This window comes from Syngnathus scovelli, chromosome 7, assembly GCF_024217435.2.
Source record: "Syngnathus scovelli strain Florida chromosome 7, RoL_Ssco_1.2, whole genome shotgun sequence".
Taxonomy (NCBI): Eukaryota; Metazoa; Chordata; class Actinopteri; order Syngnathiformes; family Syngnathidae; genus Syngnathus; species Syngnathus scovelli.
In genome coordinates, this window is record NC_090853.1 from 5,764,161 (window position 1) to 5,790,050 (window position 25,890).

General features: G+C 43.1%; 4 protein-coding genes across 19 annotated transcripts; 3 read left to right on the top strand and 1 right to left on the bottom strand.

Annotated features, from left to right (window-relative positions):
• Window positions 1-297: 297 nt before the first annotated feature.
• srsf7a (serine and arginine rich splicing factor 7a) lies at window positions 298-4,953 on the top strand. 4 transcript variants are annotated; one of them, XM_049725019.2, is made up of 8 exons: window positions 298-531; window positions 1,206-1,436; window positions 1,679-1,858; window positions 1,942-2,034; window positions 2,233-2,274; window positions 2,368-2,412; window positions 2,697-2,795; window positions 3,375-4,953. In XM_049725019.2, the coding sequence occupies exons 2-8, from the start codon at window positions 1,210-1,212 to the stop codon at window positions 3,466-3,468; spliced, it is 780 nt and encodes a 259-aa protein (XP_049580976.1). In that variant the 5' UTR covers window positions 298-531; window positions 1,206-1,209; the 3' UTR covers window positions 3,469-4,953. The 4 variants fall into 4 exon arrangements, with proteins under 4 accessions (XP_049580976.1, XP_049580974.1, XP_049580978.1 ...); XM_049725017.2 differs by having other exon boundaries at window positions 299-531; window positions 1,939-2,034; XM_049725021.2 differs by having other exon boundaries at window positions 299-531; window positions 4,460-4,953.
• Window positions 4,954-5,208: 255 nt separating this feature from the next.
• On the top strand, window positions 5,209-11,618 carry LOC125971879 (heterogeneous nuclear ribonucleoprotein L). Of its 2 annotated transcripts, XM_049724972.2 has the most exons (14): window positions 5,210-5,386; window positions 5,981-6,096; window positions 6,190-6,427; window positions 6,499-6,584; window positions 6,686-6,782; window positions 6,868-6,940; window positions 8,855-8,887; window positions 9,336-9,407; window positions 9,483-9,730; window positions 9,806-9,927; window positions 10,022-10,223; window positions 10,296-10,353; window positions 10,757-10,867; window positions 11,277-11,618. In XM_049724972.2, the coding sequence occupies exons 1-14, from the start codon at window positions 5,309-5,311 to the stop codon at window positions 11,333-11,335; spliced, it is 1,593 nt and encodes a 530-aa protein (XP_049580929.1). In that variant the 5' UTR covers window positions 5,210-5,308; the 3' UTR covers window positions 11,336-11,618. The 2 variants fall into 2 exon arrangements, with proteins under 2 accessions (XP_049580930.1, XP_049580929.1); XM_049724973.1 differs by lacking the exon at window positions 8,855-8,887 and having other exon boundaries at window positions 5,209-5,386.
• A 426-nt stretch (window positions 11,619-12,044) lies between these two features.
• Window positions 12,045-24,820, top strand: LOC125971884 (galectin-4-like). 4 transcript variants are annotated; one of them, XM_049725009.2, is made up of 9 exons: window positions 12,045-12,394; window positions 22,348-22,506; window positions 22,579-22,724; window positions 22,800-22,906; window positions 23,058-23,188; window positions 23,412-23,731; window positions 23,860-23,948; window positions 24,006-24,177; window positions 24,315-24,820. In XM_049725009.2, the coding sequence occupies exons 2-9, from the start codon at window positions 22,446-22,448 to the stop codon at window positions 24,459-24,461; spliced, it is 1,173 nt and encodes a 390-aa protein (XP_049580966.1). In that variant the 5' UTR covers window positions 12,045-12,394; window positions 22,348-22,445; the 3' UTR covers window positions 24,462-24,820. The 4 variants fall into 4 exon arrangements, with proteins under 4 accessions (XP_049580966.1, XP_049580965.1, XP_049580968.1 ...); XM_049725008.2 differs by lacking the exon at window positions 12,045-12,394 and having other exon boundaries at window positions 22,187-22,506; XM_049725011.2 differs by lacking the exon at window positions 12,045-12,394 and having other exon boundaries at window positions 22,187-22,506; window positions 23,688-23,731.
• On the bottom strand, window positions 12,659-21,427 carry LOC125971873 (oocyte zinc finger protein XlCOF6). Of its 9 annotated transcripts, XM_068651398.1 has the most exons (5): window positions 21,255-21,419; window positions 20,485-20,594; window positions 19,698-20,315; window positions 16,808-17,781; window positions 12,659-13,228 (listed from the first exon to the last, which is right to left on the bottom strand). In XM_068651398.1, the coding sequence occupies exons 2-4, from the start codon at window positions 20,585-20,587 to the stop codon at window positions 16,847-16,849; spliced, it is 1,656 nt and encodes a 551-aa protein (XP_068507499.1). In that variant the 5' UTR covers window positions 20,588-20,594; window positions 21,255-21,419; the 3' UTR covers window positions 12,659-13,228; window positions 16,808-16,846. The 9 variants fall into 9 exon arrangements, with proteins under 9 accessions (XP_068507499.1, XP_049580913.1, XP_068507497.1 ...); XM_049724967.2 differs by lacking the exon at window positions 12,659-13,228 and having other exon boundaries at window positions 16,652-17,781; window positions 19,959-20,315; XM_049724956.2 differs by lacking the exons at window positions 16,808-17,781; window positions 19,698-20,315; window positions 20,485-20,594 and adding an exon at window positions 15,508-15,617 and having other exon boundaries at window positions 12,659-15,337.
• Window positions 24,821-25,890: the final 1,070 nt, after the last annotated feature.

Sequence of the window (25,890 nt, forward strand, 5' to 3'; positions counted from 1 at the left end):
ATCAATATATTACAAAGAGATTTTACCCCCAAAAAATCAGTTTTATTTGCCTTCATATTTACGGAGCATCTGATGGTTCTAATCTTTTTCCTTGACTTCATTTTCATATTGTAAAAAAATAGTTTATTGATTTGTGTATCGAGATCTGTAGATGTGCCATTAAACTAATAGTATAATTAGAATATTCATATAAAATATTAATTTATATATATTTTGTTACTATTTATTCTGCGTGTGGAATCAGGAAGTACGTCATCATATCAGTACGCAACTGCGGAAGTGACGTAACTAATCCTGGATTTTGCCTCCCAGTTAACCCGTATGTTGTAGCACTCACCTCGCTCACCCTCTGCCGGAGCCATGCGTGAAGTCTGTTAGCGGAATTCAGTGTCTCTTTTTCTTGCGAATCATTCGTCGTGCGCAAGCGACCGACCCCGGAGGTTGGAAGAAAAAAGGAGCCTTCCCCAGGCTGGGTGAAACTAATACGGTTCGAAGGTGAATCGGAGATCGTCGACTTAACTGCGGAAGAAGGTACTAAACGCGCGCGGTCGCCATTGTTGTGGGGCAGGCTGAGCGTGAGGCCTACTACCCGCGCGCGATTCCACGCCAAAAATATTTTATCAAATATTAATTTTCCGCATTATTAAGACATACTTATAGAAATTGTGGACTGCAGTGGATTCATTGTTCACTATTTCGCCATTAACTAAATTAACACCGTGATGAATGACCACGGTTCGTCCGCCATTAACGCACGCGAGTCGTATCGTCGCAAGCGCGGGCTATCGGACATTTAGACTGAATTAACATAAAATTAGCTAAACATAGTCTGTAAAAGCATATCTTTTTTTTTTTTTAAAAAAAAAGACCGTATATCCAAAGTATCATTTTATTTATAGTCAGATCTAGTCACCAGCCAAAATAGCGCTACTTAAATGGTAGCATGCTCATGGCGTCAGAACGTGTTCGGTTACGTTTTTGTTTACAGTTTGCAAATCCTTTCTAATAAAGTAGTAACATTTTAACATTTTAATTCATTGTGGGACTAAACATATGACTTAATATATCCATATTTAAACTAAATAGCTCCGTCTTTAATCTGTTCCAGCAGCCCCTAAAAACATACATCTGTTGCATGCTGTATGTAGTGATATGTGACTTTGTGTTAATAGCTGTTATTGTATCATTTCCTTCCCTACCTGCAGCCAAATGTCGTCCTACTATTCGTCATCCCGTAGTTCGTCACGGGCCACTGACTGCAAAGTCTATGTGGGTGACCTGGGCAATGGTGCTGCCAAGGGGGAGTTGGAGCGGGCCTTCAGCTACTACGGTCCACTGAGGACCGTCTGGGTGGCCAGGAACCCACCGGGGTTTGCTTTTGTTGAGTTTGAGGACCCAAGAGATGCTGAGGATGCCGTGAAAGGCATGGATGGAAAGTGAGTATATTTTTCCATAACATAAGTCCCGTGAACATGTGTTTAAGAGCATAGAATTAATTGCAGGGCTGATCACGATGTACGATATGAATATTATCTGGTTGATTGTGAAAATCAGCTATGGGTGTGTTTAAGCCATCAAACCTGGTGGGAATCAGTTGTTGCTCCACTTTGACTTTATCGTTTCAGTCATCAACATACTAAGTTGAATTGTGTCTTAATGGGCCTATTGTTGTCCACAGGCTCCTGTGCGGCTCACGGGTACGTGTTGAGATGTCAACGGGCATGTCCAGAAAGGGCCGTGGACGCCCCAGCCGGCGCCAATTCGACCCGAACGACCGCTGCTACCAGTGTGGGGACCGCGGCCATTACGCCTATGACTGCTACCGCTTCAGCAAGCGAGGAGGAGGCCGTCGTAGCAGGTAATGGCAATGTGTGACAGGTTGAAGCTCCTGTAGAGCTCCCTCTAAACATTGTTAACCCAAACATTGTCCCCCCACAGCAGGTCTCGTTCCCGCTCTCGGTCACGATCCAGGTCCCGTTCTCGTGGACGTCGCTACCGATCTCGTTCTCACTCTCGCAGCCATAGCCGCAGCAGGTAAGATGGGTTTATGTGACCTTAGAATCCTCATACTAATCCTAACTACTTGATTATTTTTACCTGAATGGGTCTTTTTGGCTTGCTTAAGAGGCAGAGTTGGGTATTTACAGTGCGCTGAGAGATAAAGATACTTTTACTTTTTACCATTTTATTTTGAAGTGAGCCTCATGCGAGTCCCCCCCTCCTTATTTCCAGGAGCCGTCGCCGCTCTCCATCCTACTCAAGGCGCAGAAGCAGGTAAGAAAGACTGTGGGCTGCCCTGACCACATCAAAATTTGTGTGCTCCCACCACAGCTGTGATTATTCAACTTCTTGTCTTTGCTACATCAGGTCTGGCTCCCCGGCCCGCTCCAAGTCCAGGACTCCGATAAGAAGGTATGCTCTCAAATTTGGGACATAGATCTTGATTTGACTGCCAAAGTCACACAGTCTGCTTGTCCTCTTGTGAGGTGGTTGCATGATCTGCATTGTATAGGCAAATTCATGTGTATATATATATTTTTAAAATTTTCTGCAAGCTTTGAATGACCGGGTCCGTCTAATTTAAAAATAAATTGTGGCCCTGAGTACAAATTTTTGTGTGCCACTTGAGCTAATTTTTGTCTTTAAATTTTGGCACTGGATTTTGTGAAGTAAAATGTGTGTCTTTTTCTTTCCAGTCGCTCCAGGTCTCGTTCTCGGTCCAGATCCGCACCAAGAGGGCGCTCCGCTTCCCGTTCTCGCTCTCGATCACCCTCGGCCAATCACAAGAGGAACAGGTAAGCGACCAATTTCTTGTTCTTGCACATAGGCCCACCTAGTAACATTTAGTCCCGCCCAGTCCGGCAAGTAACACTTGGCAGGAAGGAGCACAAGGTGGTTCTAGATGATTCCGTCATATCGCAGCTGGAGTCACAGCAGTTGAGTTCTAGGAGGTCATTCGCGCTGCTAGTCTCAGCTTCAGGCAAGTGCGTTGACCAGACCAGATCTTCCTTCCGAATCGCCATCGTCGTCCACGCCGATACAAGCGACCAGTGGACCCTGAACCGTCAGCCCGAACTCATCTGAATCTTCCACCTCTGCTGTCAGCCATGTTGGCGTGGCAGAGGAATAGAGAACCGCAACCCGGGGCTTGTGCAAGGTGTAGGGCCGAAAACGTAAAGATGATCAAAGAGCGTGTCAACTGTTGTTCTCGTGCTTCGCTAAATGAATTTTGGTTAATTTAAATGTTATACATGCTTTCAATTGGGGGGGAATCCCGGCCCTAGTGTGGCTGAATAAATTTAAATGCAGAGCTGCAGCTAGATTTGAGCATCTTTGCCGCACAGTTTTGTTTATTTTTCATATTTTCTTTGAAGTGTGTGCTGGGAGCTGCGCACTGCGCTGACACTACAGCTGATCCCAGGCCCAGGGTCTGCCAGCTGGCGGTGTGTACATCCTGCGGGAGGGTGACTAAGCGCTGACCTGAGATCAGCCTTCGCCTGGCGTTAGACAGCGAGAACCTCCCCCCGCACAGTGAATGGGTGACCGTCTGGCCGACCGACGCACACGCTCAGACGAGATCAGCCCGTGCACTCTTACGACTGTTCTCCTAGAGTCACCCAAGGCCGCCAGCCAGCCGGCAGATCTACCAGAGCGCCGACACGAACAATTCAGAGTTCGACCATTTAAAATCCATTACCTACCTACCAGACCCCCTACTACTACTACCTACCTACCAGAGCTCTGCGGCCTCTGTCTTAGCTTCTGAAAATGAGAGCGAGCTGACCAGAGATCAGTCTACAAGAGCGTAGTCATCCGTCCTTCAGTGCTTTCATCCTTCGCTTCTCTGTACTTGTTGTTTCTGCCAGTGTCTCCAAAGGTAACGACAACCCCCTACTCCCCCACCCCATCCTCTCTATCTACCCCCCCATTCCTCACATGACAAGCTCTATTTTATGGTCAAAGCAAATCCACAGACTTGATGTACAGTGGGGACATGGGTGGCGACCATGTATAAAGTTAAGAATGAGCATGCTCGCGTGAGTGCTGTGAGTGTGTGTGTGTGTTTTCTCGGAGGAGCGCATGTGTTACATGGGCAGAAACGTTCATCTGAAGCCAGAAGTGCTGAAGGCCAACCAGACAGGTTGTCCTATTCTTACCCTTTCCCATCAAGGACTCTAGTTAGCCGGTGAAGGGTATTGCTGCAATTTTGTCCCGAGAGCACAAGATGTCACCCACTTTTTTTAGTAGTGAGGTGATAGATCGGTTTTACTTAGCACCAAGGATGCCATTATTCATTTCTCATTTTAGACCTGGGCCATGACATGTAACCCAGCAAGTTACTCCTGACAAGTTGTTCAAATGACAGTGGAGTGAGTGTGTTGTCGTGTGAGGGCGGCGGTTGTCTTCGACCTTTGAGTCTCCCCTACAGCGAACTGACTCCTCTGTTTTTCTGTTTCAGTCGTTCCCGTTCAGCAAGTCAAAACCGAAGTCCAACACCGGCCGGCAACTGAGTGAAGAACAAAGCTACTCCGTCCGTTTTACAACAGCCCGCCACATTTTCCATGTCAGGTTGTTTCATTTCTATAGACAATGTGCAGGTTCAGAGGTCAATATCCTCTTGTCTTTAATGTCTTTATTTTGTTTCAAGCTAAACATTGGAGTGGACTTTTAACTAATTTGAAGACTTTGAGGGTTTAGTGTCTAACATTGAACCAACCATTCACGAGGCAGATAATCACGACCTGCTGTTTTTCATGAATAACGTTTTCTGTGCTGCACTGCCCCCTCAACTTAAAACGTTTATGCGCAAAATAGATTTCATGCTTTTGGCTTTTTATTTTGTCCTGTGTATTATAATTTTGAATTTGATTTTGGGAGAGGAAGGGCTGCTTGAACAGTTGTTTCTATTAACTCATTGGCAGTTTCATTTTTAAATAAATCTCTCCAACATAACTCCATGGCTATTTGTTTTTCAACACATATTAACTAGATAACTGACCACCATTATGTTTTCATCAGAAAAATTATTATTGTATCATGATGCTGGACTTGAGCTGTCGCGATTTGTTGCAAATTGGATAAACATGCACTTTTCACCACACTAATAAAACTACAGAGGAGACGTCTCGCTTTGGAATATTGACATTCTATTGGATACGGCTTGAATGACGTAATCGATTGAACGCAGTGTCCGCCTATCAGACATGCCAATGTGGGAGGGACAAAGGCCGGAAATAGAAACCCCGGAGTTGATCGTCCACTTCGTAGCTTTGACCATTAGCCACCAACCTTTTTAAACCACGAAAACATGTCAGCACCTGCGGGTCGATATTATAGTGAGGATGGTAGAGCGACCAAAAGGCAGAAAACTGACGGAATGTCAACGGTGAGCATTTGGATCTTCGTGAGATTCGGATTGCTCACACCACGTGAGCAATGCGAGCTTGCTAGCTGCAAAAATACGAACGCAGTTTTGCTTTACTGTCTTAAATTATTTGTATTTTTGCTTCCGGCTATTATTAACGTATACTCAAAAATTCCATATGGCAAGGAAAACTGTTAATGTGCACCTCATAGCTTAGTCGGTCGTTATATGTATGTCGAAATGGCGGCATTTCGGGCATTTTGACCCGCTAGGCCTACCAGAAACTGCTTTGTTCTCCGCGGGTAGCTACGTAAGCTTTAGCTATCCGTTATGCTAACATGTAACTACTTAAACTATATTTACATGATTTGCTACATTTGTTTCTGTGCAAGTGCCACTCTTTACATTTAATACAGCTCTTACCTCATTTCACCGTACAGTATGTATTTCGTTTATAGAGTTTGCCCCACTACTGCTTAGTAATATAACCCAGCTACAATTCAATCAAACATCATCATGGCTAGATTAGACGCCCCCCTGTTTTAACATGAAGTTATTCAAAACATCGGATGAAAAGCAAAAACAGATAAAGATAACTTTCCATTTCTGCAATAGGGCTACGAAGATCCCCACAAGACTCTTCCGTCTGTAGTGGTGCATGTACGAGGTCTGGTTGATGGTGTTACAGAATCAGACCTAACGGAGGCTCTGCAAGAGTTTGGAGCCATCAGGTGAAGAAACTTCCTTCTTAAGTTTTGTGTACTAATCGGACCCTGATACTGAAACAATTACAAAATATCTTTTTACTCCTCTCATTTTACAAGCTATGTAGTGCTGATGCCCAAGAAGCGTCAGGCACTGGTGGAGTACGAGGACATGAACGGCTCATCCACGGCGGTGACCTATGCCGCTGACAACCAGGTGTACATCGCCAACCACCAGGCCTTCATCAACTACTCCACCAGCCAGAAGATCTCTAGGCCTGGTGACTCTGACGACTCGAGGAGTGTCAACAACATACTGTTGCTCACCATCATGAACCCCATCTACCCCATCACAACGGTGAGTGAGTCAAAATAAAAGATTTGGCATAACCTCTGCTCGCCCTATAGCACATATCTTTTTCTCTACAGGAGGTACTCTACACCATTTGTAACAACTGTGGCCCGGTCCACAGAATTGTCATCTTTAGGAAGAACGGTGTGCAAGCCATGGTGGAATATCCTTTCAAAGAGAGAGAGAGAGGGGGGGGGGCTGAGGCAGTCTTGTGCAATGGCGTTACACTTTCATGAGGGCTTGATATCTTAACTTCGATGTCACATTTGACTCTGTGCAAAGCGCCCAGCGAGCCAAAGCATCTCTCAACGGAGCCGACATCTACTCTGGATGCTGCACGCTGAAGATCGAATACGCCAAGGTACACCCGCTGGACTCGTACACTCAAATAATACGTCCTTAAAAAATTGCTTTGCATAACGTGCCATCGCGTTTTGTTCCCTCAGCCCACCCGGTTGAATGTGTTCAAGAATGATCAGGACACTTGGGACTACACTAATCCCAATTTGGGTGGACCAGGTAACACTTTACACAAACTCTTTTTCAAAAACTTGCTTAGTATAAACACAAATGACTTGTATCACAATGTCAACGCCGCCATGTGTCACACAAGTAGTTCCCGCGTGATGTGGGCACACAACATCTACATCCTCAACTCAAAACACTGCTGTGATATCACTTGAGTATAAAACCACAATTAGCTTGCGGCTGTGTGGCGGGAATGTCAGGAATGCTGATTTGTCGCGGAAACTGCGATAATGTGTAATTTGCAACCGGTGTTTTGACATCGTTTGTTCTGTTTGGCCAACCTGAACAATGTCTGCTGCTTCAGTGGTTTAAGTATAACCTCCCAAGTAACAAAACCTCAACATAAACATTAAATTGTATAGTAGGTGTTGTTGAAGTGCTCTTAAAAAAAAATGTAGTCAATACCTGCTTTTATGATTGATTAATCTTTTGCAGACCTTTTAACACAATTCTAAGTTGTTTATAAAATTGTCCCAATTCATGAAATTTCAACTTTAACAGTAAATTTGGAAAATCTGATTTCTGTGGTTCGGCATAAAACCAGACGGAGGCAGTTTGCTCCCTTGATTGAACAAAGCATTGCTGTTTATGACAAAAATCCTTTGAGCGTGTGTGCATGAGTAAAAAGAAGCAAAAACAAAATTTGTATGGATGGTCTTGAGAGGTCTTACTATTTCAAATTCATGGCGTTATTTATATATTTAATCTCTACGAGGCACTTTGCATTCTTGTGCACACAGCCGCAGCTTGTCAAATGTGCACTTCGATCTTTAACATTTTTTTTCCCCCCTCCCTTGAGTCCTTTTCTGGAAACACAACTGATCCCGACTATTATACACGGGCACAAATGCGCGAAAGTTACAGAAGGGGAGTGGCAGACACACGCTGACATCACTGCCGCCACAGAGGACATAGCCCCTCTCACACCCCCTCAATCAAGACTGTGTAGGACTTTATTTACCATCACTTGCCGCTCCACCCCAGAGCGCCACAACAGCGCACACGTCTAGAAGGTGCCGAGCTACGCTTGGTCCCAGACACACCGAGGCGCTCCAAAAGCTTCAACACCGCACCCTCCACCACCACCTTCAATCATCATCATCACCACCACCACCACCACCACCCCAAAATGGAGCCTGATACCAGTGAGGACAACACAAAAACAAACAAAAAGGCCACACTGATGCGCCAACAGCACCACACACCGCAACTGATCCAAGCACGGAGCTCCGACTGATGAAGACACTGCTGACAACACCAGCACCAGAACAGAACACGCAGGCCCATTTCCGCTGACTCAGCCTTACCCTTCTCTACATTCCTCCTTGTATCGATGCTTTGTCTCCCATCTTTCAGAGTCTAGAAGCTGGCTAAGTCCTCCCGCCCGTGTGAGGCCGCGTTGCCTCGGGGGCTGGCCAATCCCTTAAGCGGACTGTTCCAAAAAGGGAACCAAAAGGCGGACCTGCCTGAAAGTGGGACCGGGCGGTGCTGGTTAAGGCGCCGAGGTGGCCAGTTGTATCTATCTCCCTCCGCAAAAGAGGCTATGGGTGTGCGATGAAATGAGTAATGGAGTGGTGAAGCCACCGCAGCCTTCCTTCCTCTGTGTGTGCGCATGCAGTAAGTAACACCAGAAGCCTCCTCAGCACCCAACATGGCCACACCTCACTTTTTTTTACACTCTCTGGACTGCCAGCAATTCAGTGTTGAGACTCCCCTTTCTCTTGACGCCACGTGTCAAGCTTGTAGCCGAGGTCCTGGAAGGGAAGGCCTCACCCAGGCTGTCGCCACACTTTACTGCCAGTTTTTAAGTGAAGCCCGCTCCCTCTCCCACCCTCTGTGCTAACATTGTGACCATGTAACATGGCCTCCTCTCTGAATGTGTGTGATTATTGTTTACCCGTGCAGATGGTGACGTGGATGGCAATGGGAGCAACGCAGGTGTGTTTCCTTTCTCCGAAGTACTAGTATTTGTCTTGCCCTTGATTGACAGTTTGAACTCACCCCTAGGTACTTCTACCAATCTGTGTGCCCCCTCCGCAATAAAGGCTACGTCTACCATCCTTATTTTAAAGTGGACAGTTTAAAAAATATAAATTACTTACGCAACGGGGGTCTCTGTTGTGTCCTGTGACACACGCATTGGTGCACCCCGGAATAGAGTGGGCGGAATAAATAGTGGCCCGTTTTCCTGAGATAGGGAATTCTTGATCATCAAGGGCTATATTTGCCAAAGGCATGTCCTCTTTTTTTGTTTTTTATTCATTATTGTTTTTGATAACACTGCTCATATTGTGCAAGTGTCATTGTGCGTTTGTTTTTGTTGGTGTGCATTAAGTTCTCCCCCTTGGGCTACCCCAAGCCGTAATATTTATTTGTTTCTCCTTAGACGACATGAGTGCCAACCCCAACAAGCGTCAGCGCCAGCCCGCCCTGCTGGGTGACCACCCGCCAGAGTATAGTAAGACAATTAAAATACAATTGTTGATCAGTCGCAATGGCTAAGTCTCTAAGCAGCTCACTGCGTTACCAACAGGTGGTGGTTACCATGGATACGACGAGAGCTACGGTTCTTCGCCCTATGAGAACCGCCGCATGGGACCTCCAATGAGAGGCCGCAGCAGCAGAAACTATGGACCCAGCTATGGACCCCCGCCCCCTCCCCCTGGCGAGTATGGTGCCCACGCAGACTCACCGGTGGTCATGGTGTATGGACTGGACCCCGTCAAGATGAACGCCGACCGTGTTTTCAACATATTCTGTTTGTATGGCAACGTAGAGCGGGTCAGTACACATTTAGAATCCATAAGAAATGTGTAGAACAAATGATCTAATGAGACCCTGAATGTAACTTCACAGGTGAAGTTTATGAAGAGTAAACCAGGCGCTGCCATGGTAGAGATGGGCGACTGCTACGCCGTGGACCGTGCCATCACGCACCTCAACAGCAACTTCTTGTTTGCGCAGAAGCTCAACGTGTGGTGAGTGGACACTCGCTTGTCGGCGTAAAGCAATTGCATCGTTCCCGTCGGGTACAACATCCCGTGTGACCTCCCTATGATTCCTTGGGCGCAGCGTTTCCAAGCAGCAGGCCATCGTGCCGGGCCAGTGCTACGAGCTGGAGGACGGCTCCAGCAGCTTCAAGGACTTCCACGGCTCCAGGAACAACCGCTTCACGTCACCCGAGCAGGCGGCCAAGAACCGCATCCAGCACCCCAGCAACGTGCTGCACTTCTTCAACGCCCAGCCCGATGTTACTCCAGAGATATTCTCCCAGGTGAGGGCCGAAACAACACAACTACCTTGTTGAGGAATTCCGTTGGATTTATCTAACTTTTTTCCATTACAGATCTGTGAGGACATCGGCGTCAAGTGCCCCATCAACGTCAAAATGTTCACAGGCAAGAGTAAGATGTTATCGTGGTTGTTTAGATTAGCACCTAGCGCTAATGCAATGCTCCCAATGCAATCTTGACACACAAGCCCCAAACAAGAAATAGGTATGAATACCAAAATAATGATCTGCATTGAGCACAAAGATATATTTGCAGGGACATGTCATATTGGATAATTGGCAACAATTGGGTACAAGGGTTATTTGTACCTTTTGCCATCCAGTGGAAGTACATTTAATTTTTCTGCCTGTCACTACACCGCTGGCATATATAGAAACAAAAATCATTTGTGGTGAATAAATTCGATTAAAAAAATACAGAGCAAATGATAATGTAATCAGAAACATATCTAACAATCTAAACAGATCTTTTTAGTATTGTATTTCCCCCTCTCATTTCTGTTTTTGCCCACCAGGCGGCGCTCCTTCGAGCGACCGCAGTGCTTCAGGCTTGCTGGAATGGGAATCCATCAATGATGCCATGGAAGCTCTCGCCTTGATGAATCACTACCAGATGAAGAACGCAAGTATGTAGTCAACCTCTTTTTCCACACGAAGGGTGGCACGGTGACACACTGGTTAGCACGTCCGCCTCATAGTTAGGAGGGTGCGGGTTTGATTCCACCTCCGCCCCTCCCTTTGTGGAGTTTGCATGTTTTCCCCGTACCTGCGTGGGTTTTCCCCGGGCCCTCCGGTTTCCTCCCACATTTTAAAAACATGCCCGTAGATGTGAGTGCGGATGGTTGTTCGTGTCCCCCGCCTTACTGCCCGATGACAGCCCCGTGGGGGGCAAGCGGTACAGATAATGGATGGCTGTTTAACCAAGTACAGGTTCTCTCAAATTATGAGGAAGATCCATTTAAAAAGAATTTAGTTTTGACATGTTTGCCAACCTCTAATACTAGCAGCTGACTCCCAACTTTTTCCTTGTTCCAGCCGGCCCGTACCCGTACACCCTCAAGCTGTGCTTTTCCACCGTTCAACACGCCAACTGAAGAGCTTTGGGTCTCAAGTTGTTGTGATGCAGTTGGTGCAAAAATTTTTCAGTAAAAAAACGTTCCGATCTGCAGTTGTCCTTTTGTTTGTTGCTTATTCGCTCTCTGCTTTTGGTGAGAGATGGATTTTAGGATTTACAATGTGCTTTTCATGCGGATTTGTGAGAGCTTTTATTTTGACTTTTTTTTTTTTATATACATATATATATAATTGCCACGTCTCGAGTTTGGCTTTATGTAATCATTTTGTTGTAAAAAAAATTAAACATGTGGCTGAAATGAGTGTTTGTTTCCAAGTGTTTTAAATGAAAGTCCAAGGATGTTTTCACAACAGGAGCTAAATTATTTACAAATTCGATATACTGTAACTCACTACTTTTGCATATCAGCATCAATTGTTGCAATTCTACCTTTATTTTTTTTCTTTCAGCACTCATTACTGCCATCTTCTGGTAGCCACCAGCGATGGGTTTAATCCAGGTGTCCCTAACCACGGGTACCGGGGCCGCCAAGCCGCACAGGAAAAAAATAAAATAACATTTTTATCGACGATCAATTCATTCTGGTCAAGACGCTCGTCCCGGTTACGTGACATGTTTTCCCAGTCAAGCCCACAAAGCTAGCAAAAATGATAATTTATTTTGAAAAATATAAAGAAGTTGGCAATCGTCGCTGTGTCTCTTGACACAAGATGCTTGTCTCTGTCACGTGACATGTCACCCCAGTCGAGCCCGCGAGGCAAACAAAAATGAGCAAGATACAGAAGTTTGGAAAGCTTTTTCCGAAAGGGAAAAAAAAGCCCAATGAGGAGACTGAAGAAGAAGAGGTTACCACTTATAAGAAAAGGAAAGCTTCGTTTAAAAAAAACATTTCTGGAGTCCTACTTAAAATATGGATTTATCGCTAGAGTCAGGCTAGCTAACGAGGCAATGAAGCCTTCAAAACTGCTTGGGCACATGGAGACCAAGAATCCTGCATTAAAAGACAAACCTTACGCCTAGATGGGACCGGCTCGTTTCTGAGAAACAAACTCGATGCTCCCAATAATTCAACGTAATGGTGAGTTTTCTTTTTATGTGGTTTATATTTGTTTTTATGCCAGTTGTATCATTTTATTTCATTGTATTTTTATATAACCGGTCCGCGAAAATTATTCTAAGGTTGGAGACCATTGCTGTAATTAATGTATGATGAATGAATTTCTGCAATGTTAGTCGTTGAATCTTGTCATGTTACATTTTTAGGACCACACCTCAGGTTTGATCACAAGTTTTATAACCAAACGAATGAATGATTTAATAGAACTACACTGGATAGACCAGATAGTTTGTTAGAGATCTTTTATTTAGACTTTTTTCTTAATATACAATTGTCACTTTGACTTAATGTTTGTTGAAAGACAATTAAAAAAAATGTGGCTGGAACTGAGTAACTCAACAGGATGACTAGCCATTTTGCTGGATGGCTACTCACATCTATATCTTCAGGCACACTGTGTTTTAATGGAAGCCAGCAGCTCATAATAGGAACTATTTCCAAGCTCAGCACTGCGACAATGTTCTAGGCCTTAAAAAAATCAAAAGAAAGCTCAATGAGTAGTAAACAAGAAAAGTGTTAAGTGTCATCAACCTCGTGACTAAAGAAAAACCCTAAACACTAATAAAACTACACAACTGAATATGAATGAAAACTAAAGTTAAAAAACACAACTAAAAATAAATTAAACATCAAGTATAATGGAAAAAAAAGTTATCATCCCGAGGGCGGTTAACTATATTTTCAAATTCATTACGACGAAAATGCGAAAAGTGGTAAAGGAGCTCAGCATCCCAATCAAAACGTACATAGAATTATCATTGATGCAAAAACTCATGGAGTCCGTTCAAATAGAAGGTGACAACCTCACGGATCATAGCTTATCTCACGGATCATAGCTCATCTCCCCAACACACTCGGAATTCCCAATAGACTCTTTGGCAGGTGACTGAGCAGGCAACCGGGTGTGAATTCTTGTATGACGGTTTAAGCTTAACTTCAGAGAGAATTTTCTGCCACAAACTGAGCATGAAAAAGGTTTCTCACCAGTGTGGGTTCTTGTATGAATTGTTAGATTTCCCTTCATGGAAAATCTTTTGCCACAAACTAGGCATGAAAAAGGCTTCTCACCAGTGTGGGTTTTTGTGTGCGCGTTTAAATGTCCCCTATGATACAATCTTAGGCCACAAACTGAGCAGGAAAAAGGTTTCTCGCCAGTGTGGGTTCTTGTGTGCATTTTTAAATGTCCCTTCTGAGAGAATTTTTGGCCACAAACTGAGCATGCAAAAGGTTTCTCTCCAGCATGATTTCTTGTATGACTTTTTAAATGTAACTTGTCAGAGAATTTTTGGCCACAAACTGAGCATGAAAAAGGTTTCTCATCAGCGTGGATTCTTGAGTGCATGTTTAAATGTCCCCTATGATAGAATCTTTTGCCACAAAAGGAGCAGGAAAAAGGTTTCTCACCAGCGTGGATTCTTGTGTGCGTGTTTAAATGTCCCCTATGATAGAATCTTTTGCCACAAAAGGAGCAGGAAAAAGGTTTCTCGCCAGTGTGGGTTCTTGTATGAATTGTTAGACTTCCCTTCACAAAAAAACTTTTGCCACAAACTGAGCATGAAAAAGGTTTCTCACTAGTGTGATTTCTTGTGTGCTTATTGAGACGTCCTCTCTGAGAAAATCTTTGGTCACAAATTGAGCACGGAAAAGGTTTTTCACCAGTGTGATGTCTTGTATGACTTTTTAACTGTCCTTTGTCATAGAATTTTTGGCCACAAACTGAGCATGAAAAAGCTTTCTCACCAGTGTGCATTCTTGTATGAATTTTTAAATATCCCGCCTGAGAGAATTTTTTGCCACAAACTGAGCATGAAAAAGGTTGCGCATCAGTGTGATTTATTGTGTGCCTATTGAGACTTGCTCTCATTGAAAATCTTTGGCCACAAACTGAGCATGAAAATGGTTTCTCACCAGTGTGGGTTCTTGTATGAAGTGTTAGACTTCCCTTCGCAGAAAATCTTTTGCCACAAACTGGGCATGAAAAAGGCTTCTCACCAGTGTGGATTCTTGTGTGCTTTTTTAAGTTCCTCTTGTAAGAGAATAGTTGGCCACATACTGAGCATGAAAAAGGTTTCTCGCCAGTATGGATTCTTGTGTGCGTGTTTAAATGTCCCCTTTGAGAGAATTTTTGGCCACAAATTGAGCATGAAAAAGGTTTCTCACCAGTGTGGGTTCTTGTATGAATTGTTAGAGTTGCCTTCTGAGAAAATACTTGGCCACAAACTGAGCATGCAAAAGGTTTCTCACCAGTGTGGGTTCTTGTATGAATTGTTAGATTTCCCTTCATGGAAAATCTTTTGCCACAAACTGAGCATGAAAAAGGTTTCTCACCAGTGTGGATTCTTGTATGCCTTTTCAAATGTTCCCCCCGAGAGAATATTTGGCCACAATCCGAGCAGGAAAAGATTTTCTTTCTTATGTGCATTCTCATGTGTTGTTTCAAACTACTGTTTTGAGACTCATCATCATCAGCAGCAGGAATATGTGGTGACACGTCATCACTATCTGATGGTGGAGGTGCTTCTGATCCTCCACAGTGGTCTCCATCACCTTCTCTGGTCATTTGTTGACTTGAGCTGCAACTTGGAGGCTCCGCCCCTTTGCTCACCTCATATTGTGGCTCATCTAAACTCTTCACAGGAACACCAGTCAATAGCATCTTGCAGATCTCCTCCTCTTCTTCCTCCTTTTTAATGTCATAGGAGTCTTCTCCCTCCTCTTTAATGTCACAGGAGTCTTCTCTCTCCTCTTTATTACAAGGCAGCTCTGGCTCTTCCTCTTTTATAGTGCAAAGAAATGTCTGCTCCGTTTGTTCATTCAACTGGTGGACCTCTTTGCCCACATCTTCCTTTTTAACGCGAATGCGCTCTTGCTCCTGCCGTTCAGGACGAATAGCTTCACTGAGATCTGCAAAACAACACAAACGCATATTAACAATGAAAGTGACATTTGAAGAAAAACTGGTCAAACCTATACAAGGACTTTTTCAAGCTGCCTATCACACATGATTTTGATAGAATTCTACTAAAAATAAACACTGGAAGAGGATTCATAATAGAAAATAGACGTGTACTAACCTAGTCTGTGCAACACAAGATAAGGCTGCAGCCAAAGATCTTCCAGTCGTGGAGGACTACGGTCCTTTTCCTCCACGTACTTTGCTGTGGTCCTTGCAAACATTTTGTAGCTGCAACCAAGCGGGAACAGACATTAACTGACACACTGAAACAAAAAGAAGACATCAAGTATTTGTTTGACTCGCTAGGAGAACTAACAGAGAGCGTTTTATTCTCCAACACTTTGTTTTGTCTCCCCTTTTGAATGTTGAGGTTGCTCTGGTTTCAAAGGCGTTGCTACATTCAAGGGAGGGGGACTGTTCAACTAATGGCATGTCAAATAGTTGAATGTCAACTTCAACTTGTGTTGCTTACAACGTACACTTAAAGCGACCCAATACACGAAACTACATTTTCTGTAGATCGGACCTATTTTTGCAAACGTGAGCATCAGGTAGAGTGCACGAGGGCATTGAGATTTAAAATCGGAAGCATGCCTGCCTGCAATCATCACTGCTAATCCCCGATTTGGAGTATTTCCACACTACAGTGTGGCATATTTGAGATCGCACATTCGTCGGGCATAATCACGGTAAATATGATCATGTTAGCATTTAAGCTACCACGCTTAAAGCAGCGGGCCCCACTTCTGTTCTGTAACCAAGCAGTACGACAAGTAACGTTGCTAACATGATAACTTAGGTCCACAGTTGTAACTTACCTCTTTCGTCGTTGCAGTTGTAATGCAGCTAATGCCACATACGTTGCGTGTTTGTCTCATGCAGACAAATAGAAGGCAACAAGCTTCTACCAAGCGTAACTTTGTAGTCGTCGCTTTACCCGCGACGTAATGATGACGTCATTTGAGAGGTCCCTGACGCCCTCTAGCGAAGGACCGTGGGACGTTTAGTGTTGTTGACCAGCAAAGTTGGAGGCGAACTCCACTCACGTAATTGCCTGTACTGATAAACACTGATAAAAACTAAGCAACTTGCCCTGAATATGAATTAAAATTCAAGTCACCTAAATGTTGAACAGAGGCTGTGATTTACCGAAGTCAAATTCCTTGTTTGGCACGCTCAAACATGGCGAATAAAAACCCTTGAATCTTAAAAACCACAACTAAAATCAAAACAAACACCAATTATAATGAAAAATACAAAACTATTATCATCCCCAGGCCGGTTAACTTTATTTTCAAATTCATTACAACCAAAATCAGAACAGTGGTGAAGGAAAGGACCTCAGCATCCCAATCAAAAGGTACTTCGAATTGAATTATCATCGATGCAAAAACTCATGAAGTCCACTCAAACAGAAGGTGAAAACCTCACGGATCATAGCTCATCTCCCCAACACACTAGGAATTCTCAATAGACTCTTTGGCAGGTGACTGAGAAGGCAACCGGGTGTGGAGTCTTGTATGACTTTTTAAGGTTCCCTTCAGAGAGAATTTTTTGCCACAAACTGAGCATGAAAAAGGTTTTTCACCAGCGTGAAGTCTTATATGAAGTGGGAGATATCCCTTCACAGAAAATCTTTTGCCACAAACTGGGCATGAAAAAGGCTTCTCACCAGTGTGGATTCTTGTGTGCTTTTTTAAGTATTCCTTGTCATTGAATCTTTTGCCACAAACTGAGCATGGAAAAGGTTTCTCACCAGTGTGGGTTCTTGTATGACTTGTTAGAGATCTCTTCGCAGGAAATCTTTTGCCACAAATTGAGCATGAAAAAGGTTTCTCACCAGTGTGGATTCTTGTGTGCTTTTTTAAGTTTCCATTGGCAGAGAATATTTTGCCACAAATGGAGCATGAATAAGGTTTCTCGCCAGTGTGGGTTCTTGTGTGAATGGTTAAATGTCCCCTATGAGAGACTCTTTTGCCACAAACTGAGCATGAAAAAGGTTTCTCGCCAGTGTGGATTCTTGTGTGCGTGTTTAAATGTCCTTTATGAGAGAATCGTTGGCCACAAACTGAGCAGGAAAAAGGTTTCTCCGCCCCTTTGCTCATTTTATGTTGTCGCTCATCTGAACTCGTCACAGGTACACCAGTCGATGGCACATTGCAGATAGCCTCCTCTTCTTCCTCCTTTTTAATGTCACAGGAGTCTTCTCCCTCCTCTTTAATGTCGCAGGAGTCTTCTCTCTCCTCTTTAATACAAGGCAGCTCTGGCTCTTTCTCCTCTTTTATAGCGCAAAGAAATGTCTGCTCCATTTGTTCATTCAAGTGGTGGACCTCTTTGCCCACATCTTCCTTTTTAATGTGAATGCGCTCTTGCTCCTGCTGTTCACTGAGGTCTGCAAAACAAGACAAATGCATATTAACAAAGTTACAGTTGAAGAGAAACTGGTAAAACCTATACAAGGACTTCTTCAATCTGCCTATCACACATGATTTTGAAAGAATTCTACTAAAAGTATTAACCAGCTCATAAGGCTGCAACCACAGATCTTCCAGTTGTCGACGACTACGGTCCTTTAGATCATTGTGCATCGCAACTTTCTATTTCTCCCTGTAGTTGTCTCATTTCGCCTCGGCTATATTGTATCATGCCCCTTTTTGATTGGTTAGCAGAGAGCAGGGCTAAATCTACACACAAGCGCAAGAAAGAAAAAAAAAAGTGTCTTGCTTGCTTCTGATTTTTCTTCTTAACAAGTCTTGGTAAATCTGGGGGCAAAACAAAACCCTAAACACTGATAAAAACTAAGCAACTTGCCCTAAATATGAATTAAAATGAATTCAAGTTAAAAACCACAACTAAAAATGAAATAAACATCCAGTACAATGAAAAATACAAAAGTATTATCATCCTGAGGGCGTTTAACTTTATTTTCAAATTCATTACAACCAAAATACGAACAGTGGTAAAGGAGCTCAGCATCCCAATCAAAAGGTACATAGAATGGAATTATCATCGATGCAAAAACTCATGAAGTCCGCTCAAATAGAAGGTGAAAACTTCACGGATCATAGCTCATCTCCCCAACACACTCGGAATTCTCAATAGACTCTTTGGCAGGTGACTGAGCAGGCAACCGGGTGTGAATTCTTGTATGACTTTTTAAGTATCCTTTCTGAGTGAATTTTCTGCCACAAACTGAGCATGAAAAAGGTTTCTCACCAGTGTGAATTCTTGTATGAAGTGTTAGATATCTCTTCACAGAAAATCTTTTGCCACAAACTGAGCATGAAAAAGGTTTCTCACCAGTGTGGATTATTGTGTGCGTTTTTAAGTTTCCCTTGTCAGAGAACAGTTTGCCACAAACTGAGCATGAATAAGGTTTCTCACCAGTGTGGGTTCTTGTGTGCATATTTAAATGTCCCCTGTGAGAGAATCTTTGGCCACAAACCGAGCAGGAAAAAGCTTTCTCACCAGTGTGGGTTCTTATGTGCATTTTTAAATGTCCCTTCTGAGAGAATTTTTGGCAACAAACTGAGCAGGAAAAAGGTTTCTCACCAGTGTGAATTCTTGTATGAAGTCTTAAAGTTCCTTTCGTACAAAATGTTTTGCCACAAACTGAGCATGAAAAAGGTTTCTCGCCAGTATGGATTATTGTGTGCATTTTTAAATGTCCCTTCTCAGAAAATTTTTGGCAACAAACTGAGCAGGAAAAAGGTTTCTCACCGGTGTGAATTCTTGTATGACGTGTTAAAGTTCCTTTCGTACAAAATGTTTTGCCACAAACTGAGCATGAAAAAGGTTTCTCGCCAGTATGGATTTTTGTGTGCTTGTTTAAATGTCCCCTCCGAGAGAATTTTTGGCCACAAATTGAGCATGAAAAAGGTTTCTCACCAGTGTGGATTCTTGTATGACTTTTTAAGGTTCCCTTCTGAGAGAATTTTTGGCCACAAACTGAGCATGAACAAGGTTTCTCACCGGTGTGGAGTCTTGTATGACTTTTCAAATTTACCCTCTGAGAGAATCTTTGGCCACAAACTGAGCATGAAAAAGGTTTCTCACCAGTGTGAATTCTTGTGTGCATGTTTAAATGTCCCCTATGATAGAATCTTTTGCCACAAAAGGAGCAGGAAAAACGTTTCTCACCAGTATGGATTCTTGTGTGCGTGTTTAAATGTCCCTTTTGAGAGAATTTTTGGCCACAAATTGAGCATGAAAAAGGTTTCTCACCAGTGTGGATTCTTGTGTGCGCGTTTAAATGTCCCCTATGATAGAATCTTTTGCCACAAAAGGAGCAGGAAAAAGGTTTCTCACCAGTGTGGATTCTTGTATGACTTTCTAAGATTCCCTTGTAAGAGAATATTTGGCCACAATCTGAGCAGGAAAACCTTTTCTTTCTTGTGTCTATTCTCATGTGTTGCTTCAAAACACTGTTATTAGCACATTTCCCATACTGAGAACATTGGCTGTGTTTGTTTTGAGACTCATCATCAGCAGCAGCAGGAATATGTGACAACACGTCATGACTCTCTGATGGTGGAGCTGCTTGTGATCCGCCACAGTGGTCTCCATTACCTTCTCTGGTCATTTGTTGATTTGAGCTGCAGCTTGGAGGCGCCGCCCCTTTGCTCATTTCATGTTGACCCTCATCTAAACTCGTCACAGGTACACCAGTCAATGGCACCCTGCAGATCTCCTCCTCTTCTTCCTCCTTTTTAATGTCATAGGAGTCTTCTCCCTCCTCTTTAATGTCACAGGAGTCTTCTCTCTCCTCTTTAATACAAGGCAGCTCTGGCTCTTCCTCTTTTATACTGCAAATAAATGTCTGCTCCATTTGTTCATCCAAGTGGTGGACCTCTTTGCCCACATCTTCCTTTTTAACGCGAATGCGCTCTTGCTCCTGCTGTTCAGGACGAATAGCATCACTGAGATCTGCAAAACAACACAAACGCATATTAACAATGAAAGTTACAGTTGAAGAAAAACTGGTCACACCTATACAAGGACTTTTTCAAGCTGCCTATCACACAGGAGTTTGACAGAAATCTAGTAAAAATAAACACTGGAAGAGATTCATAATAGAAAATAGACGTGTACTAACCTAGTCTGTGCAACACAACATAAGGCTGCAGCCAAAGATCGTTCAGTCGTGGAGGACTACGGTCCTTTTCCTCCACGTACTTTGCTGTGGTCCTTGCAAACATTTTCTAGCTGCAACCAAGCGGGAACAGACATTAACTAAACATTGAAACAAAAAGAAGACATCAAGTATTTGTTTGACTCGCTAGGAGAACTAACAGAAAGCGTTTCATTCTCCAACACTTTGTTTTGTCTCCCCTTTTGAATGTTGAGGTTGCTCTGGTTTCAAAGGCGTTGCTACATTCAAGGGAGGGGGACTGTTCAGCTAATGAATGTAGGAGCCGACAGGAGCTTCACCATCTAGCATTCCACGATTTCTCCCACTTCACTAGGAATTCCTAACAGAATGTAACTAGCAGGCATGTCAAATAGTTGAATGTCAACTTCAACTTGTGTTGTTTACAACGTACACTTAAAGCGACCCAATACACGAAACGACATTTTCTGTAGATCGGACCTGTTTTTGCAAACGTGAGCATCAGGTAGAGTGCACGAGGGCATTGAGATTTAAAATCGGGAGCATGCCTGCCTGCAATCATCACTCCTAATCCCCGATTTGGAGTATTTCTACACTACAGTGTGGCATATTTGAGATCGAACATAATCGAGCATAATCACGCTAAATATGATCATGCTAGCATTGTGCTAGCTACCACGCTTAAACCAGCGGGCCGACAAGTACGACAAGTAACGTTGCTAACATGATAACTTAGGTCCACAGTTGTAACTTACCTCTTTCGTCGTTGCAGTTGTAATGTAGCTAATGTTTTTGATTCACCACATAAGTTGCGTATTTATCTGATGCAAACAAAAAAGAAGGCGATAAGATTCTCTTTGAGTGCTTAAACCAAGCGCGACTTTGTCGTCGTCGCTTTACCTGTAACGTAATGATGACGTCATTTGAGAGCGGTCCGTAACGCCCTCTAGCGAAGGACCGTGGGAGGTTTAGTGTTGTTGATCAGCAAACAAACCAATATTGCGTGAAAAAAAAAATTGTGCACGTTTTCAAAAAACAAAAAAGTCAAATAGATTTTAATAGCGTGCGTTTGTTTATTCGCCCTCTGCTTTTCGTGAGAGATTGATTTTAGGATTTACAGTGTGCTTTTCATGCTGATTTATGAGAGCGTTTATTTTGACAATTATATATACATATAATTGCCACTTTGCGAGTTTGGCTTAATGTAATTGTTTTGTTGTAAGAAAATAATTTTAAAAAGTGGCTGAAACGAGTGTGTTTGTTGCTAAGTGTTTTAAATGAAAGTCCAACGATGTTTTCAAAACAGGAGCTACTATATTTACAAATTCGATATACTATAAATATTGGACGTTGATAGCAAAGTTAAATAATTGACTAACACATTTAGACTTATTTCTAATGAATGGCTGTATCTTGTCTCACTTTAATATCTTTAATGTATATTGTACTGTGTAAAAAAGAAAAATAGACTTGATGCAAATAGAGTAGATAACTAAAAATCTAGAAGATTAACCAGTGAACATAATTAAAATTGACTTGCAGATGTCTGCATTTTTTTATTTTGATCATTTTATTGAATTAGTTGCCATCCATTTTGAGCTTTATTTTATTAGTGGATTTAGGGATTGTTTTAGTTTAGTGCATGGCTTCCTTTTTTTTTGTGTTTTTTTTTACTGTTTGCTTTGTTGTGTCACGTTCAGCAGACATCATTTGTAAGCTTTTTTTTCATCATAAAACACTTGCTTGATTGAGGCTCTCAAATGTCATTGCACGTATACACAAAGCATTCAAAGCACAAAAAGAGCATAATTTCTTTGAGTCTTCTGACATGGCATGTTTGTACGACAGGAGGAGCTGGCAGTAATCACGCACTTGATCCGCTTGATCTTCGGTTGTGTGCTGCTGTTGTTTTGTTGCCGTCTGGGTAGGCGCCGGCCGCCTCGAACATGAGCCTGTTAGTTGTCGCGACACTGCTACTCATTCTTGTCCTGTGTTGGACCTGCAACGGTGAGTAAATATTTCCTTTAGATGTAAAGGGATTTATTAACCTGTCATCATTGTTGTTTGGTGTTGTCATAGCGTACACCTACTGTCCATACGCCTGGAAGAACCACAAGAACAATTGTTTTAGAAAGTACGAGTACATTGAGACCTGGAAAGCGGCTGAAAATGGCTGTAAAGGAGCGAGTGGCCATCTGGCTAGCATTTGGCACATCAAAGAAATGGTGACTCCTCTTACTGATCCGAACATACACTCTGAAAATCTTCTCTATCGTTATATCTGTTTATTCCTGTTGCAGGAGTTTACGGAGTCAGAATATCCATATGAGGATCTCTGGATCGGTTTATCCCGTAAGAACAAGACTGATCAATGGAAATGGAGCGACGGAAGTATTTACTATCCCGAGTAAGTGTCCTTCTAGTCAGAAGAGAGCACGACATTGCTTGCATCATTGAATAGGTTGAATTTGTCCTCCTGTTCACTTTACTGGTATTGAAGATGACGACTCTGGTGGTAAAAAGCAAACTCAAGACTTCTTTGCCTTGTTTTGTATCAGGCACTGGAATACCTTTCCGGCACGCAACGACACGAAGTTCCCGCAATGCATTGCGATGGATGCTAGAACGAGTAAATGGAAAATTCATAGCTGTGAGAGCAAGAAATATTACATCTGCAAGATGACCCTGGGTTTGTCCACACTTTGATGATTATGGCTGCATGCAATTCATTAACAACTCAGGAATGTGTATCGGAGAAATAGTGTTTGTGCCACCGCAAAGATTCTAATGTTCATAATTGAAAAGCATGTAGAAGTGTATTCAAGGTATTCATTTGTTTAGGCCAGAAATTAAGGTGTGCATGATGTCCTCTAAATGTGCACTCTGCTTTCACATGAATTGTGTCCCTGCAGACGTGTGCCTTTGTCCTCCTCCATGTCGTAATACTACTACTACTGTTACTACTACTACTACTACTTCTCCTACTGCTTCTCCTGCCTTGCAAACATCCACCCAACCTTTGTCCAACACTACCTCCCCTCGTCCTACCTGTCGTCCTTGTGCTTCCTCCTCTGGTCCTGGCTACACTACTCTTCAAACCAAACTGAATACCACCGCCGTGCCGCTAACCATTTGGGCACCGGAGATTTGCAAAATGTCAATCAATCAGTCCACATCGTGTGCCTCAGATGACCCCACATGCTCGTGCCTGCTTGGCGTGTTGGCCAACCCGGTAAGTTGTTTGTGCTGCGAATGCATAAAGAGCATTTTTACCCATCTTTTGAAACTATTCAAAACAGCAAACAAAATGAGCAAAGTCAAAGTTGAGCTGCATGCATTTTCTCAATTGCGTGGGCACAGAATGGTTCGATCCGAGCTGCATTCAACGACGGTCTCGGTGTGAATCGCAGTGTTGTCATCAGAGGACAGGCCAATTCCACTGCAGAGAGGTAATAACTTTTTTTTTTAAACCCAAAGAAGGCAATAATTGCAATAGTGCATTGCAGGCTCATCGTCAAGCTGCTTCTGGGCAAGGAAGACAACGTGACTGCCCTTCAACTGAATTTCCACTTTGGAAACAAAAGCATTGTGCTCAACTCCCAAGCGGACAAAAACACTGCCCAACAGACCGTGAACGTTTCGCAAGCCCACCAGTTTGGACCCGGACTCAACTTCAAGGTCATCAATCAAATTAATGTGGAGATCCGTTTCGACCTCAAAAGAATCCTAAATGCTATATTTCCAGGGTTAACCTGTAGAAAATGTTGACTAACTGAAGTATGCTTACTGACCCAGCTGTCTTCTTCACCATCCAGATTGTCATTCAATGTGGCAACAAGACTTTCAACATGAACTTGGATGACAACGTCCAGCTGGGCTTGGAACATCAACTTAGGAACCTGCAACGCATCAAGTGGCTGGAAGTTTGGCACGTGCTGCTGAGTTCCGTCCAGCTGATGTGACAGAAGTCCAAATTTCTTTCCGCACTCACTACTGCCACCTTCTGGTATCAACCAACAATGGGGGTAATGCGTTACTGTAATATATTTATGAATTACTCAATGAATTTTTGCAATGTTAGTTGTCGGATCTTTTAACGTTACATTTTTAGGATCACACCACAACTTTGATCACAAGTTTTATAACCAAATGAAAAACATAAAAAAAGACATTGAGCCATTTGAAAAACGTAAAACATTGAGCCACTGAGGGCTGATTTAAAAGAGTGACATTTGTGTCACTTGTAAGTTTGTGTTGAATATTTCTGCATGTTATATTCACAATATAAAATTCAATAAAGGCAAGTCTATTTTTGACCTGACATCACTGTAATAGTGAAACGACATGAGTTTAGGGAGTTTACAACCAACTAATATATGTATTTGCAGTTTGTAATTGCGAATGACTCCTTCAGACATCAACTACACTTATTAGGGGGGGTATTTTTTCCTTCAGATAATGTTCTCAAGTTGTGTGTGTCCTGTAGTCTCCTCGCTTTGGAAAAATATTTCCAACCTGAAACTGGACCATTATTTTTTCCCTCAAGACCGCGTCCATCCATCTGACCAAATTTCCCTGGTGACCCAGTTATTTGTTTACCCGCCCATGTCCAATGATGATGTCGTCTTGTTGTCTTTGACTTGGTGGCTAATGAGCCCCACGGGTGGAGGAGCTTCAATTGGAGAAGCAACAAGAGTCCAACCAGAGGTTAGGCGTCGTGGGAGGAAGCCTGATGGGCTCTATGGTTATGTTACCAACATGGGCTTGATTGGCTGAATCCGAGCATTGGTTCTCATGTGGGTCTCAATGTGGTCCAAAGTGAATCTTAGCGTTCGTCCTTGCACATGTCCCAAGACAGGTTTGAGCGTGCGCCCGACACTTGTGCCTCAAATGTTTGTGTGCCCGACAGGGTCTTGTGTGCCTGACAGGGGTCAAGGGTCACTGACATACTCCCAAGTTTAAGGGGGACAACGGGTGGCTGGTGGTCCCGTGAGGTCGCCTGGGCTTTAGTAGCTAATTGGTAATTAGCTTCTGAGGGATGAAAGTGTTGTGTTAATGCTTGATGTCTGTCAACATGATTAGCAACGTTGGGATAAACATGTTGATTTGTTTCTGTCCCATATGTGTAAAGCTGCCTGTCAACATTTTGCTCTACTGGGGACAAAAAGCAAAACTGACCTTTGGAGCACTGCACATTAAAGTTACAAACATTTATGGCTCTGATCCACTTGTGAAGGGAAACTTTGATTCTCTCTTTCATCTATAACCGCTTTAAACAAGGCAAATGTAGGAATCTAGAGATCGCTGTTGTGAAAGCACAATATAAATAAAGACGTATTGTGAAACAATTTGCTGAGGTGTTTTACAATTCTGTAGTTCTTTCTATTTGTT

Bases quoted from the DNA above. Each gene is read 5' to 3' on its own strand.
- srsf7a (XM_049725017.2), top strand. From the start codon at position 1,210: ATGTCGTCCTACTATTCGTCATCCCGTAGTTCGTCACGGGCCACTGAC. The intron at 1,859-1,938 runs GTAATGGCAATG...GTCCCCCCACAG, and splicing joins GGAGGAGGCCGTCGTAGCAG to CAGGTCTCGTTCCCGCTCTC. The intron at 2,413-2,696 runs GTATGCTCTCAA...TTTTCTTTCCAG, and splicing joins TCCAGGACTCCGATAAGAAG to TCGCTCCAGGTCTCGTTCTC.
- LOC125971879 (XM_049724972.2), top strand. From the start codon at position 5,309: ATGTCAGCACCTGCGGGTCGATATTATAGTGAGGATGGTAGAGCGACC. The intron at 9,408-9,482 runs GTAAGACAATTA...CGTTACCAACAG, and splicing joins TGACCACCCGCCAGAGTATA to GTGGTGGTTACCATGGATAC. The intron at 9,731-9,805 runs GTCAGTACACAT...GTAACTTCACAG, and splicing joins TGTATGGCAACGTAGAGCGG to GTGAAGTTTATGAAGAGTAA.
- LOC125971873 (XM_049724956.2), bottom strand. From the start codon at position 15,610: ATGTTTGCAAGGACCACAGCAAAGTACGTGGAGGAAAAGGACCGTAGT. The intron at 15,338-15,507 runs GTTAGTACACGT...GTTGTTTTGCAG, and splicing joins TCTTGTGTTGCACAGACTAG to ATCTCAGTGAAGCTATTCGT.
- LOC125971884 (XM_049725009.2), top strand. From the start codon at position 22,446: ATGAGCCTGTTAGTTGTCGCGACACTGCTACTCATTCTTGTCCTGTGT. The intron at 22,507-22,578 runs GTGAGTAAATAT...GTGTTGTCATAG, and splicing joins CCTGTGTTGGACCTGCAACG to CGTACACCTACTGTCCATAC. The intron at 22,725-22,799 runs GTGACTCCTCTT...TTCCTGTTGCAG, and splicing joins TTTGGCACATCAAAGAAATG to GAGTTTACGGAGTCAGAATA.